The 19,364-nt window shown below is 42.4% G+C and overlaps 1 protein-coding gene across 1 annotated transcript; it reads left to right on the forward strand.

Annotated features, from left to right (window-relative positions):
• Positions 1–7,374: 7,374 nt before the first annotated feature.
• Positions 7,375–19,077, forward strand: hspa4a (heat shock protein 4a). Its single transcript, XM_072661558.1, has 19 exons — positions 7,375–7,682; positions 9,498–9,555; positions 9,662–9,802; positions 9,928–10,050; positions 10,223–10,322; positions 10,430–10,563; positions 10,696–10,940; positions 11,121–11,197; positions 11,310–11,461; positions 13,036–13,142; positions 13,256–13,389; positions 13,717–13,898; positions 14,181–14,273; positions 15,582–15,737; positions 16,074–16,199; positions 16,326–16,433; positions 16,524–16,643; positions 17,272–17,433; positions 18,058–19,077. Exons 1-19 carry the CDS (start codon positions 7,576–7,578, stop codon positions 18,256–18,258), a joined length of 2,526 nt encoding a protein of 841 aa, XP_072517659.1. The 5' UTR covers positions 7,375–7,575; the 3' UTR covers positions 18,259–19,077.
• Positions 19,078–19,364: the final 287 nt, after the last annotated feature.

A 19,364-nucleotide genomic window follows, 5' to 3' on the forward strand; every position in this document is an offset into this window, starting at 1 on the left:
AATCCAACACCCACTAAAGAGTCTGGTAAACTAATGCAAGCACCGTTCATTTAATCCAGTAATAAATGGCCTACTGTTTACACTAAATGAGATTTCCAAAAATATCTGAACAGCTAAATGAGCTAGATTACTGAAAAAAGGCAAGAGGCGTGTTTATCAAATTCATTTGTCACCACGAAGTAGAACAGCAAATATCAGCACCATAAAAGATATTTATTTCCATGTATAACATCTATAGTATGTTTCTAATTAATCATGCATACAAAAACCCAACGTCCTTAACTGAATTTGAATTTATATGGAGGATATAAATTATTATTATTATTATTATTATTATTATTAATACATAATTCAAATGTATTTCTATAGCGCTTTTCACAACAAATGTTGTCACGATGCAGCTTAACAAAAGATCCAGGTCCCAGCCTCTTCTGAGCAAGCCAGTGGCGACAGTGGCAAGGAAGAACTCCCTCAGATCGAGAGGACGAGACCTTGAGCCAGGCCTGGCGGTACCGGGCTGGAACAGTTGGAACTGGGCATCTCAGTACATGGGAAAGAGAGGGACGGGAGGGAAAACACAAGGGGTTAGGAGGAGCGCAGCAAACATTAATGGGAGAGGTTTAGAGTGGGACAGGATCCATTGGGTTATCAAGGGCCACCAACCACAGTTTAAACGTTAGCCTGGTCAGCTCTGACTGACTCGTTTACGTGCTTCAGAATGGTGCTGTATTAAGATTGAGATAATATTAGTGTGAACATCTATTGCAAAAAAAATACTTTAATGATACACAACAGTAACAGTCAGGGTACAACTATCTGAGTGTGATTACAGTCAAAATCCACAGATAAGGTTCTTATGAGAATATGAGACAATGAACAACGTAAGCCATGTTCTTGGACCTGTTTAACTGCATCAGATACCCATTTTGCATTTTACCCTGTGGTAGTTTGTAACCCGCTCTCCGCCACACTTTTAACACACTACTACTGGCTGCCTCCAAATACTTACTTTGAACTCTCAGCTTTTCTTGGCTGGCCCTGGTCAGCTCACAGCTTATGAATTTCTTGAAATTCTTGAAATGAAAACAACAAAAATCCACAAAATCCTCTTTCTAAAACAACATTCACCACATGTAACCCATTGTGAGCAATAATAGCAAACCCTACATGTGCGAAAAACAATATACAAGTTATATACAATGGTGATATACTACTTCTATACAATAATATACAACTATATTGTGTGCAGTTTTGGTGGCTTTGCCCTGCATGAACTGTAAATACTCAATAAGGTTACATTGCTCCTAGTGAATTAGCCCGAACTGATACTCACTGTTTCTACAGATCCCTCCTGTCTTTGTATATTCTGTATTTTGTGTATATTTTGTATTTATTTAATATAATTTTACTTTATTTTAATATGTTTAGTATGTATATAGTTTTGTCCTCCTGTAGAGCATCAACCTGAGCCTCACCACAAGCATTTCAGTGCATAAATGTCCTGACATGTTGTGCAAATGACAAATAAACCTGAAACTTGAAACTTTTCGAGGCTTGTTTATCTACACGTTGTGACTGCACTGTTAGTAACCCTTAAATATTCTAACAAACACAAGTATGCATCGGGACTGTCCAAAAACATGTATCTTAAAAATGGTGACTTTACCAGGAGATGGTAAAAATGTTCTGAACTTTGAACAGAAGTCAGTATAAAATAAGAGTTTATTCCAGGTAGTTTATTAGGTAGAGCATTTCTATTGGTCCACTCATCCAGAATTATTCCCACAGTATACAGAAGCAGCTACAGGGTTCAAACCATGGAAAAACACTACTTGCAGATAAGTTTTTTATTGGACTCAATTCAATTATTAACAAGTAAACTGTCAGGAATCCAAAATCAGAGGCTTAGCCAAACTAGCTGTAATGTACAGATGATTAAATTAGTTGAGCTGTCTTATGTTCTGGTGGAAATTCCTGGGGTTGCACAATTTTCTAGTTGGTTGAAATGACAAATATCCGTTTTTCCATTTCAACATCTTTCACTCTCAAGAAGGCTCTTCCTGGAATTATCACCCTCATTCTCCATCCAGTGATGGGAAGTTGATTGATTGTGTATGAATGACAGGCCTCCTTGTCAAGCATTTCATAATTCCAGTTTTCTGACGAGGATCTTTGTGAAAGTCTCCACACTGGTAATTGTCCCAAATCTGTCAGCTTTAGAGGTTCATGTCCTGGCTTCTCCATGTTTAGAATACAGTCTACTGTTGAGTTTCATCCTGTCATCTTGTCTCTGTCAATGCATGGCGCTGTTTGTCGTTCTCTTCACTGGCTTCCTGTAGCTGCTGCCCGCATCAAATTTAAAACCCTTGACTCTGCCATACAAAGCCAAGAACGGCCCAGTCCCTCCATACTTGATGGCAATGGTCAAAAGTCGATCCGCACCACAAGCCCTTCGAGCTTCAAGTACGGCTCGGCTCGACCCACCATCCCTCAAAATCCATGGAAGACAAGTGTCCAGGCGTTTTTCTGTCCTGCACCAAGTCAAGTCAAGTCAAGTCAAGTGGGTTTTATTGTCATTTCAACTACATACAGGGTACACAGTGAAACGAAACAACGTTACTCCAGGACCATGGTGCAACATAGACAGTGCATACAAAACACAAGTGCAACACAAACAAACAAGTGCGGACAGACAACACAACACAGTACAGACCAGAGAATAATAAATAATTGACGGTAGTGTGCAAATTGTGCAATGTGCAATAAATAGAGTCCAGTGAGGTAGTAAAGTAAAGTTATTAGTGCAATGACTTTGTGCAAAAATGCTTCCCCTTTTTTCCTGGGGTAAATGGTTGGAGGGAGAGAGAGAGAGAGAGAGAGAGAGAGAGAGAGAGAGAGAGAGAGAGAGAGAGAGAGAGAGGGAGAGGGAGTGTACATGTACCAGAAAGATATCAGTTCAGAAGTTGTGTTGTGTTGAAGAGTCTGATGGCTTGGGGGAAGAAGCTGTTGCAGAGTCTGGTCGTGTTGGACCGGATGCTGCGGTACCTTATTCCTGATGGCAGGGGGGAGAACAGTCTGTGTGAAGGGTGGGTGGAGTCATCCACAATGCTGGTTGCTTTGCGGATGCATCGGGTGGTGTAAATGTCCATGACGGAGAGGAGAGAGACTCCGATGATCCTCTCAGCTGTCCTCACAATGCGTTGGAGTGTGGTCTTTCTCACCAACATGTTGTTCTGTGCCTCAAACCGTGCATAAAAGTCATTCAGGGCATCGGGGAGGAAGGCATCACTGTCACAGGACGGTGGCATTGTCCTGTAGTTTGTGATTTCCTGGATGCCCTGCCACATGCGCCGTGTGTCACCCGTGTCCTTGAAGTGGTTGTGGATTCTCTGGGCGTGTGCGCGCTTTGCCTCTCGGATGGCTCGTGACAATTTGGCTCTTGCTTTCCTTAGGGCTGCCTTGTCACCCAGAGGCAGAGTCGCGGGTCCTCAGTAGCGCACGCACCTCAGGAATCATCCACGGCTTCTGGTTTGGGCGTGTGGTGATGGTCTTGGAGACAGTGACATCATCAATACACTTGCTGATGTAGCCAGTGACTGATGCTGTGTACTCCTCCAAGTTAACAGAGTCGCCTTCAGTCGCAGCCTCCCTAAACATGTCCCATGCAGTGCACTCAAAACAGTCCTGAAGGGCAGAGATGGCTCCTGCCGGCCAGGTTTTCACCTGCTTCTGAACTGGTCTGGAGCGTCTGATGAAGGGTGTGTAAGCTGGAGTCAGATACACAGACATGTGGTCCGAGAACGTGAGGTGGGGGCGGGGCTCGGCCCGGTACGCGCTGGGGATGTTTGTGTAAACCAGGTCCAGCGCATTCGCTCCTCTCGTGGCAAAGTCCACATGCTGATGGAATTTAGGGAGGACTGATGGTCCTTTGCATGGTTGAAATCTCCGGCGACAATGAACAGTCCGTCTGAGCAGTTCCCACAGTGCCTCCTTAGCATTAGCACTAGCGCTAGGCGGTATGTGCACGAAAGTGGTGGAACGAACTTCCCCTGGGTGTCCGAACTGCAGAGTCGCTCACTGTCTTCAAACCCAGACTGAAGACCCACCTCTTCTAAGAGTACTTGGGTGAATAGTAGAGTGGTCTCCTTATTGACTTGTGTTTAGTGGTGTCTAAGCTTAGAGGTATCTTTGAATGTTTAGCCTATTCAAACTAGCTGAGGTTATTCTTGTGTAAATAGCAAAGCACTTATGTAAGTCGCTCTGGATAAGAGCGTCTGCTAAATGCCATAAATGTAAATGTGAGGTAAATGTTTGTCCATGCCTAAAAGCTGCAGAGTTAGAATCAGGCCCAGTCACTGTGTCTGAAGAGGACTGGTCTAGAGTGTTCCTCAGGTGAGCAAGTTCTTCATGTTTTTCTGTTTTGATGATAGCTGCTGTTCAACAGTGTTCTTCACTTGACCTGATGTAGAGCAGCAAATACGCTTGAAGCTGTAGCGCTGATCTTCTCTCACTCACATATACATACTAGCTCCAAGACTGTTTGCAGTATATTTGAAGCGAGCACTATGTTGTGGATGGGTGACGATGGATGTTTCACAATGTGGCTGTAGATGGGTGTTGAGTTACATTCCCAGAGTGAACCAGCATTACATAAAGACTCTCCACTGGATTGACACATGAACAGCATCATGTCCAAATTCTCTCACTGACTGAAAAGTACATTGGGTTGCTGCAAGCTATCTCTTGGTCTCATTCCTTGGGCTCTAGGGGCCTGGGGTTGTGGTTTCCAACTGTACTCTGGTCACTGACTGTGAGGAGTTTGGTGTCCATGTGGGTTTCTTCCAGGTACTCCAGTTTCTTTCCACCTCACCAAGAATACATCATAAGTAGATGGTGAACTGGGAGTCGTAGAAATTGTAATAGTACTAGAAACTGGCAGTAGGTGAACTGGCCCTAGGTGTGAAAGAATGATTGTGTCTGGTACCCTGTGATGGATTTGTGCCCTTTTCAGGGAGTATTCCTACCTTGCACCAAAATAATTCAAGGCAGGCTCCGCACTCCACACTCCACAGTGTGTATAACATTACCAATGTACAGTGCCCTCCATAATTATTGGCACCCCTGGTTAAGATGTGTTCTTTAGCTTCTAATAAATTGAGTTTTTTTCTAAATAATATAGGACCACGATGGAAAAAAATAGTAAAATCCAACCTTTAAATCCAACCTTTAACTTTAAAAAAATCCCACATTAAGAAATAATTGTTTAACATCAAATCATGTGTGCCACAATTATTGGCACCCCTGATGTTAATACTTTGTACAACCCCCTTTTGCCAACAAAACAGCACCTAATCTTCTCTTATAATGTTTCACAAGATGGGAGAATACAGATAGAGGGATCTTTGACCATTCCCCTTTGCACAATCTCTCTAAATCATCCAGCGACCTGGGTCCTCTTCTCTGCCCTCTCCTCTTCAGCTCACCCCACAGGTTTTCAATGGGGTTGAGGTCTGGGGACTGAGATGGCCATAGGAGGAGCTTGATTCTGTGTGTGGTGAACCATTTCTGTGTAGATTTGGCCATTTGTTTTGGGTCATTATCTTGCTGAAAGACCCAGTGACGACCCATCTTCAGCTTTTGGGCAGAAGCCACCAGATTTTGTTTTAAAATGTCCTGGTATTTCAAAGCATTCATGATGCCCATGCACCCTAACAAGGTTCCCAGGGCCTTTGGAAGAGAAACAGGCCCACAGCATCACTGATCCTCCCCCATATTTCACAGTGGGCATGAGGTGCTTTTCTGCATACTCAGCTCTTGTGTTACGCCAGACCCACTTAGAGCATTTGTTGCCAAAAAGCTCTATCTCAGTTTCATCTGACCAAAGCACACGATCCCAGTTGAAGTTCCAGTACTGCTTAGCAAACTCCAAACATTTGCGTTTATGATTGTGAGTGAGAAAAGGCTTTTTCCGTGCATGCCTCCCAAACAGCTTGTTGGCATGCAGATAGCGCCTGATGGTTGTTTTGGAGACTTTGTGACCCTAAGAAGCTACCATTTGTTGCAATTCTGTAACAGTGAGCTTTGGAGACCTTTTTATTTCTCTTATCATCCTCCTCACTGTGTGTGGTGGCAAAATAGACCTGCGTCCTCGTCCAGGCTTGTTTACCAACGTTCCAGTTCTTTTAAACTTCTTAATTCCTCTGACAGTGGATATGGACAGGTGGAGGTGAGTGGCTATTTTCTTGTAGCCATTGCCTGACTTGTGGAGGTCAACACACATCTGCCTTACTTGAATGGTATGTTCTTTTGTCTTTCCCATGTTGAAGAGAAATGGCCTCTGTGTCACGTCATATTTATACCCCAGGGAAACAGGAAGTTGTGAATTACTAATTAAATGTTCCTACATACTCTGATCAAATTCGTAAACTACTGTAGAATTGACAAATACTTTAATTACATTTATTTCCTAAGATATGTTAGGGGTGCCAATAATTGTGGAACAGGTGATTTTATGAAGAATAATTATTTCTTAGTCAGGGATTTTTTTTCCCTAATTTATTAGAAGCTAAAGAACACATCTTAACCAGGGGTGCCAATAATTATGGAGGGCACTGTATCTATACAACACACACACACACACACACACACAGTAACACTGTCTATCTATGTAACAGAAAAAAGATTTGTAACTTAAGAAGTGCAACACTGTCACACCCAGTGGCACATTTATATCCATTAGAAAAACAAAAGTCAGACGGACAGAAAAATACAAATCTTTTAAAATGCAAAAACATGTATCTCCAAAATGGTGACTTTAACAGGAGAAGGTAAAAATGTTCTGAACTTTGAATGAAAGTCGATGTTATATAAGAGTTTATTCCATCCAGAATTATTCACACCGTGTACAGAAGCAGCTACAGGGTTTAAACCATGGAAAAAAAACTAAAAATGGACAAACTTGCAGATACGTTTTTCATTGGACAGCAGCGATATTAATTATGAACAAGTAAACTGGCAAGAAAAACATAGGCTTAACCAAACTTGCTGTAATGATGTTTCAATTAGAGAAAATTGTGCATAACCCTGTGCATAATCCTGTTATACCCAGTGGCATCTTTGTATTCATTAAAACAAAGGTCAGACGGTTAGAAAAATAAACTAAATAAATAATTAGAAAAAAAATAGTTTTTAATGAGAAAACTTTAGTTTTTAATGAAAAAAAACATCAGTACATCATCTTTCAGCTTTCTTCTCGAAATGTCTGGAGTTGAGTTCTGACGTCGTGAAGGCTGCTTTCGTCACTGAGCGCGAGGAAAGCTCCAGAGCCATCTAGAAGCACCGAACTCTCGCGATAAGTGTATGAAATCCGGCGTGAGCTCGGCGAAGCTGCGTGTTCCAGCGGCCGGTCGCTCGACTCTACTGCGTTCAATGGAGCGGTGCGGAGCTGATTCTCTCACTTTTATACGCTTTTAGGGACTGACCTCACGCTTCTTCTAGTCCGTCGTTTTAAAAACACGCTTAGAATTACTACTCAGTAGCTGGATCGCAACTCGGTGTGCACATTTTACATTGAAAATGTCAGTGGTGGGATTTGATGTGGGGTTTCAGAACTGTTATGTTGCCGTGGCCAGAGCCGGCGGAATAGAGACCGTGGCAAATGAGTACAGCGACAGATGTACGCCGTAAGTACAATTTCATGTGTGTGTGTGTTTTTTTTTAACGTGTACCCTCTTGTGCTGTCTGGTTGTTTCCCTTGTTGTATCTATCTATGTTTACCACGCCGGGTTTGAGCGAACAGCAGGCTAACCTGGGTATTTTGCAAGACTGCGGCCTAGAGAGTGGCCGTTAACCTGCCTATGCTGATCATCTGCGTTCAGCAGTCGTAGTTCAGTTAGAACTGTCGATGTTTTTAAGATGCCATTGTATGTTTGCCCGTTTCAGATGGCTAGTACCTCTCGTCCTGTTTCAGTGAAGAGAGAGCTAAGCGAATCTGAAAGGCAGCGGTGAACAGCGCGGTGTGCCTTGCCCGCATGGTTGGGTTAGCCCTCGTGATTGCTAGCGCTACACATCGCCTCTCCGCCTTTTAAAGCTCGCTAGTAAGACTAGTTTAACTGTGAAACCACTCATCTCGATATTCTGCTTTTACGGCCAGTCAGCATTGTTCTGGCACCCGTGGTAGCGTCTGTGTGCGGAGCTAATGCCGGGGGCTACAGCGCTAAGCTAATGTGGGCTGAGCTGAGCTGAGCTGAGTGACGACACCGTGGTCTGTCACCGGCGAGAAAATTCTAGCGGTTTTGAGCCCGGTCTGAAAACCACAGCTTAACTAGCTAGCTACCTAAACCCTGCTCTGAAAGCTGGTGAAAAATATTTTTAGGTCGTAGCTAGCTAAGTTAGCCATATTCCTCGCTTGTTGCTTTTACGGGTGTGAACTGCACAGCTAATAACTTAATCGTCGACCTGTTTGAACGTTTCTGTCGTGGTGACGGTTTTCTGTCTGTCCAGTTAAACCCCTAAACGAGCCTTAAATGAGTTCATTTTTACACTAAGCTCTCATTTGACGGGCTTGTACAGTTAAGGCATCTGCCATCTGAGCATTAGCTAGCTAGTACCCCTTTGGGGGAAGCAGGCTTGCTTTCTGTGGACTCGGTTGCTATGATACTGGAGGGGTGAACTTTAGGATTCCCCGCGATACGAGCTAATCGGTATTTGACGATATCATTGCCCCCCACCCCGCGATACGCTTAGGTATGTAACAGTATTACACCCCCCACCCCGTGATATGCTTTATGATATTTACACTTTGACAATATTACAGACCCCCCCACCCCCCCAGATCGTTACTTGGCGAACCCCCCCTTTGTAATCTGGTTCAGTGGTTCAGTTGTTGACAATATTACAGACCTAAAATCCTGCTGTGATGCTACTCTGTAATTGGCAACATTTCAGATCTTGCTGCAGTATGATTCCTCTCAGTAATGTCAGGTGTCAGTGCAGTTGTCGGTGCATCCAGCAGATACATTTAAACTGTACAGTCGAATTATGTACAGAACCATATTGGAGTATTAAAAAGCAATGCATGCATTTGACACTCCTATTTGTTTGACACCCTGAGACCACACCTTGGTGTTGCTGCTCTGTGCTCTGAATTTAAGATGGGTTGTGTTTTAATCACTTGCTGGCAGTTTTCTAACTGCAGATTAGCCTGTTTGGAGGTGGGCTGATATGAATGCCCTGCTGAAAAGACTGTTACTCATTATCTAAACCGCAAGATCTTCATAGACTGCTCTTTACTTGGCTCTTTAGAGCTCTTCACTTGTAAGGTTTGCTGACAAGATGGTTTTCTTTCTCAATAATGGAGCAGTGATTCACCAAAGAATTTGCAGTCTGTAGATTTGTTGTATTTGTGCATTACTCCATGCTTCTCTGGCTTCTCTGAGGACAATAGCCTAATCCTACTTCATTTATAAATCTTGATTTATTTTATTTTTCCCCCCCAGGGCTTTTGTATCTTTTGGGCCTCGAAATCGGGCAATAGGTGCAGCTGCCAAAAGCCAGGTAATTATGCGTTTTGTCACGGTCATTTGTTGTTGAACTACAGACACAGTTTCCTCCTTAATGAATGCCTTTTACATGTATTAATGATTTTCTGTCTTGTAACAAGGTGGTCACAAATTGCAAGAACACCGTCCAAGGCTTTAAGCGATTCCATGGCAGGGCGTTCACCGACCCGTATGTTCAGTCAGCGAAGTCCAGCCTGGTCTATGACCTCGCTCAGATGCCCACGGGGACCACCGGCATCAAGGTAAATGAACCAAGTGGAGTCAGTTACACGCTGTCTGGATGATTGAGGAACTGAGGAGCTGCTCTCTTTCTTACCCACGTAAAGGTTTGAAAGGTTTTTCACGTTGCCTGTGTCTAATCCATCAGGTCATGTACATGGAGGAGGAGAAAGTGTTCAGTATTGAGCAAGTCACCGGCATGCTGCTCACTAAACTGAAGGAGACGGCCGAGGCTGCGCTCAAGAAACCAGTGGCAGACTGCGTCATTTCTGTAAGTGCTCTGACTGATTAAATAAGCATACTTTGGTGAATGTGTTGAACGTTGTTTAGTCACTGTGTTGTGTCAAGATTTGTATTTGCACCAATTGCTGTGCTCTGCTTTGTGTCACTATGCTCTAAATAACCCCCTAAACCCTCATGTCATTTTTTTTTTTTTTCTTCAGGTTCCAAGCTTCTTCTCCGATGCTGAGAGAAGATCAGTCATGGACGCTGCACAGATTGCTGGCCTCAACTGCCTACGACTCATGAACGAGACCACTGCAGGTAACTTACTCTAAAGCAACATTATTTTTGGGCATTATTTCTGACTGATTCACAAATAATGGTGATCTAGAGTTGATATTGACAGTGTTTAACCACTTTCTTTCCAGTTACTCTTGCTTATGGCATCTACAAGCAGGACCTGCCAGCTGCTGAAGAGAAGCCCAGGACGGTTGTCTTTGTGGATGTGGGCCATGCTGGTTACCAAGTCTCTGCCTGTGCCTTTAATAAAGGGAAACTGAAGGTAAGGGGGTTATCAGTTGCTTCAGTTAGACAATATAGAAAGAGAAGAGCCCAACAGGGTATGTTAGTCAGGGTATGTCCATTTTGTTTCTTCTATTTGTCTGATTTTGGGCTCGTCTCTCAATTCCTCCAGGTTCTGGCCTCTGCATTTGACCCTGAGCTAGGCGGCAAAGACTTTGACGAGATGCTGGTTCAGCACTTCTGTGATGAGTTTGCCAAGAAGTACAAGCTGGATGTGCGCTCCAAGCCCCGCGCCCTGGTGCGCCTCTACCAGGAGTGTGAGAAGCTGAAAAAGCTCATGAGCGCCAACTCCTCGGACCTGCCGCTCAATATTGAATGCTTCATGAACGACATCGACGTCACTGGTAAACTCAACAGGTCAGTCTCCTGGCAACCCCTCATCAACGCTGGATTTAGCCAGTTATGCAGGCTAAATCGGGCCCTGACTATGGCCAGGGGATATGTTTGTGTTCAGCCCTGCATGTGCATCATGATGTAAGCATCTACTTTGGTCTGAATTCTGTGTCTAAAAATAGTCTGATGACATTTTTGTTCCAGAGGCCAGTTCGAGGAGATGTGTGCAGGGCTGCTGGCCAAAGTGGAGAGTCCCCTACGCAGCGTCATGGAACAAGCCAGTGAGTAGAAACTCTGTGCTCATCCTTCGTCCACCTGTTTTGTGCGTTTGTCGCAGGGAACCTGAACTGACTACCTTGTAATGCCTCCTCCAATAACCTCTCCTTTGCCCAGAGCTAAAGAAGGAGGACATCTATGCAGTGGAGATCATTGGGGGCGCCTCTAGGATCCCCGCCATCAAAGAGCGAGTCAGCAAATTCTTTGGAAAGGAGCTGAGCACGACGCTGAATGCGGATGAAGCAGTGGCCAGGGGCTGTGCGCTGCAGGTCTGTGAATGAAGAATGCTTACAAAGTCATTTTTTCTTCAGCTGGGTGCTTGTTGTGTTTATTAAGCAGTGTTCATTTAGTTAAGTTAACAAGGTGATGGCTAAAAAATAATGCAAAGAACGAAAACAGGATGAGAACTAGAAATAAATGAGAGCTATGACTGTCTTACACTTCGGATTAACAATAATTAGTTTTTATTTGTTGATGAGTTCATCTATCTGTCCACTGACTAAATATACCTCCAGCACAAACCAGCCGTACCACACTGTATTCTATTGACTGGATATTTGCGTTTCGCCCCTCCACTAGCTGACAAACTCCTAAAATCTGAAATTATCTTTGTGGTGGAAAAGAGAACACATTACAATCGTTATATGTGGTTAGAGGTCATGATCTTTTCAATAAGGGACTGTCTTTAAAGTGTGGACACTGTTTAAAGACTTCCACAGAGACGAGCAGCCTGTTGGTTTAGAAAGTCTTGAAACCTAGGAGGGGAGAAATGCACCTATCTGCTAAATATCCAATATCAAAGCATTCCAAAGATTCATATGTTACATGTTTTGTTTTTAGCGTTCATTTAATGTCGATAGCGGCAGGCCTGTGTGTAATGCTTCATCATTAGCTTAGCTATTTGGTGAGACAGCAATTCCTACAGCCTCTAGCACTTCAAGTACTGCTGAATTATTAACCTAACAAAACTAAGGGGCTGCATATGAGAGGGATTTGCTAAGTACACCCTGTGTACATCACAGTGAAACCATATTGTATAGACATAGCACTGCATCTGTTTAATTAGACAAATGTCATATCAGTGAAATTGTTGATGTTTTAGAGTAAAATAAATGCAAGATTTTTATATGTAACAATTTAAAGCTATTGTATAGGAATGTTATAAATATAAAACAAGAGAACCATAGGAATGCATTACTAAAATTAGACTGAATATATTAGAAATTGAGTTGACTTAAACTAGACATGTTTAGTTTTCTTCAGCTAAAACTAGAAAAAAAAAAAAAAACAATACACAGATTACTAAAATCTAATATACATTTTACTCTAAAGACTAAAACAAAATCAAAATCACCTGCCAAAACAACCACTGTCATGGAAAGCATTTTCATAACGTACCATAACATAACCTTGTATATTCAAACGGCAACTTTCCAGGAGAAGGGAACAAGCCTTTCAGTGAAAGTCTGTGTAATAGCATTGATGCGTCATTCTGGAGCTTTTCTATTGGTAAATTCTTCATGGCATTTTGACACAATAAAAAGAACTGCCAGATTCAAGTTAAGCCAAAAAGTGAAAACTCAACTTTAAAAAAAGGAGGTGCCTGGTGTTTGTGTGACAGCACTGAAATATCAGAAGGAATGATGGTGTTGTCTTTATTGAACTAGATTAGTGTAAAAGCATGTCCTCTAGGCTTAACAGCCTCTCTCTCCTGTCTGCCATGTGTTAAACATGTCTTCAACTGATGAATGTGAGGCTCGTTCTTCTCTGGCTGTCCCTTAGTAGCAACCTTGTGTTTCTTGGTGATGAAGTAAACTGGTTCTGATGTTCTTCTTTTCCTCAGTGTGCAATCCTGTCACCTGCCTTCAAAGTGCGGGAATTTTCCATCACAGACGTGGTTCCATACCCCGTCTCGCTTAAATGGAATTCGGCAGCTGAGGAAGGCTTGAGGTTTGCATTCAAATTTACTGGTAGCAGACTAATCGTGATCCTGGAGGCAATAAAGCACTGTTTGTTCTTTCGACTTCATTCTTACTGCCTCTTTCTGCTCGCTCTCCCTGCAGTGACTGTGAGGTATTCCCAAAGAATCATCCTGCACCCTTCTCTAAAGTGTTGACCTTCTACCGCAAGGAGCCCTTCTCCTTGGAAGCCTACTACAACAATCCAAAGGAGCTGCCATATCCCGATCCTACCATAGGTACTTGGTCCTAAAAACGTTTGGCTCCTTCTCTGAGCCTGACAACATCTAGGGCAACCTGGAACTGTCAGTATTTGTGGAAGCCTTCTAAAATATTTCCATTCTTAGTGCATGTTTTTACACAGCATTTACATTCTGCTGATGTGAAATGTACTTTTCCACTGAGAAACTGTAGCTTTATGAGCTGATGGGAAATACATTTGCATCCATTAAGCATGAACCTAACTGTGCTGCTGAAACTCTTTGCTGATTGCTCTGAGAAAAGAGAAAACAGGGCTGCTCGGTCTCGACCCCCTACTTATGCACTCTCTCTTCCACTGTCTTCAGGTCAGTTTGTGATCCAAAAGGTGGTGCCACAGGCATCGGGCGAAAGCGCAAAAGTGAAGGTGAAGGTGCGCGTCAACGTCCACGGCGTCTTCAGTGTGTCCAGCGCCTCCCTGGTGGAGGTCCTGAAGTCTGCTGAGGGAGAGGAACCCATGGAGACGGACACGACCGCCAAAGATGAAGAGGTAACGCCCTCTAATTCTCGTAGGACAGGACTGTGCTGTACTGAACGACATGAAGTAGTGCTTTATCCCAACTTCCCTAACCTCTCGTCGCTGTCAGCGTTACGCCCTACTTTACTTTTCTGTGGAACAGGGAAGGCGTGTCTGGACACAGTTGAGCAAATAAAGTGTGGCCGAGAACCATGTCTGTGCCCTTGTGGCACCTGTGCTGGGTGCTTTGATTAGTTTGCTGCTTGTCCTGGTTCACATGGCTTTATTGTACACATTTGTGTTTGCGTTTTGAAGAGCAAAATGCAGGTGGACCAAGAGGAGCAGAAGGTCCAGGGCGACGGGCCGAAAGAGAATGCAGACAAGAAATCTGACACAGAGGACATGGAGGTGACTAAAAGCAATTTAAAACGCATTGCAGAGACTAAATGAACAGTGGCCATCTCCATTTACACCTGTCGCAGCTTTTTACAGAGATAATGGGAATAAATGGAAGGAACAGGATTGCTGCAAGATGCAAATCTAAAAAAAAAAAATGCTAAATTTAATGTCAAACTACCTTTAATGTGAATGGTAAAGTGGCATTACTCCAGTATTTAGGATAACACACTAACGCCCAATGTTTTGGGGCACTAATGGCAGTCACCAATTTTTCTCTATAATTGTCTGAATCGTAAATCGTGGAATTCAGATGTGATCACAATGCACCTGTGATTTATAGTAAATATCGTAGGTCACTACATCAGCTAAGCATGAGTGTGGCTTTACTAAGCAACAGACAGTGGAACGAAACCAAGCTGGCAACATTTGCTCATATAAGCAAGTCATAGTTCTAAGCCATTGAACGCCATGAATTCCTGATATTTTCCCATGTAGTTTGTTGATGGGAAGTGTGTATTACCTAAGCAACATAAAATAATCAATCATTATTCCATGAACAGAGCAATGATTTCACCATCATTCATTCAGAATTCAGCTTTAAACATGGCTCAGAGACTCATGTGTGTTTGTGACCTGTGCTGGCGCGTGTTAATGATGAGGAAGTGTCCGAATTCACTTGTTTTAGCGCAACATAGTAAATCAAGTAGTTTCTCCCCATGTTACGTATTACTTATACCGGAGCAGGGATCCATTTTGGTCACAGCCAGTGTTTTCAATCATAGGTTATACAGTTACAGTTTAATTAACGCAAGTATCTAAAAAGTGTTTACTTTTTTTTTTACATTTTATATCCAGTAGGTCAAGCTAAGGGCTTGTTTTCTATATGAGGTCTTATATAAGGTCTCAGTATTTCAAACTCAATATAATGCTTAAAATTCATAAAAATAAATAAATAAAAAAATCACAGTTGCTCTAGTTTTAAAAGTTAGGTTTGTGGTCTTGACCCAACTTTCAATGAGCCATTTCTGTTTGTCCCCAATATCACATTTGTGGTATGACCTTTTAAGCTTGAACTTGCACATCTGGCGTGAGCCATACAGTGTGACTTTTGTATAGTTCATGTTCGTGATATGAAATTCTTCCAGCAGTGACTAAATCGCAAATAATCTTGTTACTCAAGCCGGACACCCACTACTTGGATATAACTCTGGTCTATGTGGCCTTTTCCATGCGTTCTGTAGTTTAAACTAGTGTGTATTGTTCTACTACTGAAAACACTGTACGCTGGATGATTGAAATGATGTGAATCTTTTTCAGACTTCAGCTGAGGAGAACAAACAGGAGAAGAAGACTGACCAGCCTCCGCAAGCCAAGAAACCCAAAGTGAAGACCAAGACTGTGGACCTGCCCATAGAGAACAGCCTGCACTGGCAGCTTTCTAATGACATGCTCAATCTTTTTGTGGAGAATGAGGTAATGAAGCAGACATATTACACTGGCCACTAAGCATTGTGCCCCAAGACAAATACAGGCCTCGTTTTCCATCACAGCAAAACGGTCAATATGAGTTAGTGGAGCCAGCAGCATTAGTTTTAGTGGAACGTGTCCTGCATCACACAGCCTTATATTTTTCTGGTTTTAGTTTACCTAAAGCGGTCAACGTATGTCATTGACGGTCATCTACCCTCACACTTTCTAACCAGGTCTTAATTTTTCATAGCAGTGCTCTCATTTTATGGTTTAGAAAGTTTCGGTTTGGAATCTGTTGTTGGCCTCTGCCTTCTAATGTTGTTTTTCTTGTATTCTCAGGGGAAGATGATCATGCAGGACAAACTGGAGAAGGAGAGGAATGATGCCAAGAACGGTGTGGAAGAGTATGTGTACGAGATGAGGGATAAACTACATGGAGTGCTGGAGAAGTTTGTCAGTGAGGAGGTAAGTCCTTATGACCTTATCACTCTGTGATCTGGAGATTGGAATCTAGAAAACCGAGGTTCACGGTTGTGTTGCTCAGTCACAACAGGTAATCCTTCACTTTAAATCTATGTTCTATTTGCTCAGGACCGAGATACTTTCTCCCTAAAACTTGAGGACACAGAAAACTGGCTCTATGAGGAAGGAGAGGACCAACAGAAACAAGTGTACATTGATAAGTTGTCAGAGCTGAAGGTATGAATATGAATGTGTTCATTATGTTAATGCTGAGAACATTGTTTAGAAGCAGGAAAGAAACGAGTGAAAAATTGCCTCTGTTTGCAGAAACTGGGACAGCCCATTCAGGAAAGAGCAATGGAAGCTGAAGAGAGACCAAGAGCTTTTGAGGAGCTTGGAAAGCAGATCCAGCAGTATATGAAGATTATAGAGGCGTACAAGGCAAAGGTAAATATTTTCTGAAATTAAACACCTGCACGTTTTAGTCTTTTTAAATCGGACTCTGGTTAGTTTTTGCCTTTAGTGCAGTTTTTTTGGGTTGGTGTGAAAACGGTGAAAAGGTGGTTTCGGTTTGGTCCCACACGGAATCTGGAGCGGTTTGTTTTGTGGTGAGAATGTGATTCGACCAAAGTATTGAATGTACTTCGCTAGTTTAAGCTGTTGGGCTCAGTGGGCGCAGTTTAACTTGGTCTACTGTCCAGATAATTACTACAGCTATGAACACAGGTCTTGTCTGCCGTTGCTCCATGTTAAACTGCACAGAAATCTGCACTAGTCCGGAACACAGGACCTTCTTTCTGTATTTACTGTCTTAATAAGTGGAGAGAACATTCTCACATTGTGTTTTGTGATGCATTTTGATGAGCTTTAATTTTTCTGTGTGAAAACAAGCCAAATCAAGAGGAAAATGCTCCAAGTTAACAAACAACTTAACTGATTCAAACCAGAGCAAGCGAAAAAGGCACTAACAGAATGAAGTTTGGTTCATTTAAAAAGAACTATGTGAAAACACCTTAAGACATGAAGGCAGAACATTTTTACCAGTAATTTGTACTTTCATCCTTTTCAAAAAAAGGATGAGCTGTACGACCATTTGGACGAGTTGGAGGTCATGAAAGTGGAAAAGCAGGTAAACGACACAATGGACTGGATGAACAACAAAATGAACCAGCAGAGCAAACAAAGTCTTACTGTGGCACCTGTGGTCAGCTCTCATGAAATTCAAGCCAAAACAAAGGTAAGACTTGATTTATTTGGTTTATTTTATTGTTACTGTGAAATTACAGCTTACCTTTTTTTCTTAGACTATCTTAAGCTCTCAACACTTACCAACTGCGGGTTTTGTTGAGAAAGCAGTCAGTTCTGATTGATTGATTGAATTTGGGCATAGATCTTTCCTTAGTAGACATAGATATGTATATATATGTGTGTGTGTGTGTGTGTGTGTGTGTGTGTGTGTGTGTGTGTGTATGTATGTATATATATATATATATATATAATTTGTTAATTATCAAACAAAACTGAAATTTTTGGGATTCATTTAAATCATTTAGATCATTTAAATGTCCTCAAATATTGGGGGGGGGGGACCAGATGTTCAGATTTGTCCAATATTGCAGAAATAAAGGTCAAATTTCTCTGTAGTGCTGATCCAGATAGATGTAGTCCTAGTTTGTTAGAATCAGAATGCAATGACCCTAAACGTCTCTGGACTGGCATTCATATAATCATTGGTAGCCTGGTACATGGATAAATATCGGACATCAGTATCTGAATTTTCATACTGGTGTGTTTCTAATTCGTACGGTTAATTTACACAGCCGGTCTTCAAGTTTGTCTTTTATTTCAATGTCCTGTTCAGGAACTGTACTCCGCATGCAACCCCACCGTCTCCAAACCCAAGCCCAAAGTGGAACCACCCAAGGAAGAGAAGGCGACCGAACAGAACGGCCCTGTTAATGGACAGGAGGGCACAGAAGCCCAGCCCAATAGTCCCGCGAAGGACCAGCCTGCACCAGAGTCGAGCACAGAGTCCAAGCTGCCGGAAATGGACATTGACTGATTTTCTTGGTCAAGCCTCTGCTCCGTTCCCTACTTCGACCTCTTCTGAACCCGCCTCTCTCTCTCTCTCTCTCTCATGCCTCCAAAACAAGACTGAAATGAACTCAAGTTAGCATCTCAGCCTGATTGTTTTTGATGACACTGTCTGCCTACTCCTGCAAATACTCTTGAACTTGCCATGTATGGCATGTTTCTGCTTTTGTTTTTGATGTATAAAAGAAATTACACATGCACACATCCATCGAGCTGTCTCCTCCTCTGCGCAGTAAAGAGTTGAAGTGTTATAAGTGGAAGATGGGAACATGGTCTCTGTATGATTTCCGAAACATCCAGAGTTGTGGTTACCATTTATTGAGGGTAGAAACAGTCAGAAACTCTACGTATAAACTAATCCCCCCCACCCCTTTATTTTCCTGCTTCCCTATTAATTGAGGAATCTCTTGAACTTTAGGATGTGTTGCTTCTAGATTGGTGATTCTAGATTGTCACTTTGGGGTTGTTTTCAACCCACAAATTTAAAGCAAAGTTATGTTTGAAAGATCTGAAGTGGGGTAAAACGGTAGCTGACCAAGACTAATAGTAGCGGCAGCGGTATGTCCATGTATGTTGAAGTAGATTTACGTTACTGTTATGCAGTATTTCATTGTACAAGGCACATCGCTTTGTGCCCATGGCTCATGCATATGGTTGCTTTCTGGAATATTCCTGGAGTTTTTGTATTTCTACTTTGCTGCCGGTGGGAATGGTGGAGACCAACTTGGTGTTCTTTTCCACTCACCAAAAAAAAAAAAGAAAAAAGAATAAACCATTCATTTTGGTACACTGATATGAGAATTGTTTGAAATGCCCGCTAGTTTAAAAAAAAATTACTAGGATCCTGAGAGAGGTAACATAACTACTCTTTTTTTTTTGTTTTTTTTTTTTGTTTCTTTTTTCCCCCCAAAGCTTTTCCATAGGAAAAGCAAATCAGTTGTAAATAGTGGTTTGGTTTGCGGAATATTTATGCTTTACATTTTTTTTGCTGAGGTGAAATAAAAGATTCGGAAGGATTGCTAACCGATTTCTTCTGGGCAGCATTACTTATTTCCCCTGTCTGCTGAAACAGGA

This window comes from Salminus brasiliensis, chromosome 18 (genome assembly GCF_030463535.1).
Source record: "Salminus brasiliensis chromosome 18, fSalBra1.hap2, whole genome shotgun sequence".
Lineage (NCBI taxonomy): Eukaryota > Metazoa > Chordata > Actinopteri > Characiformes > Bryconidae > Salminus > Salminus brasiliensis.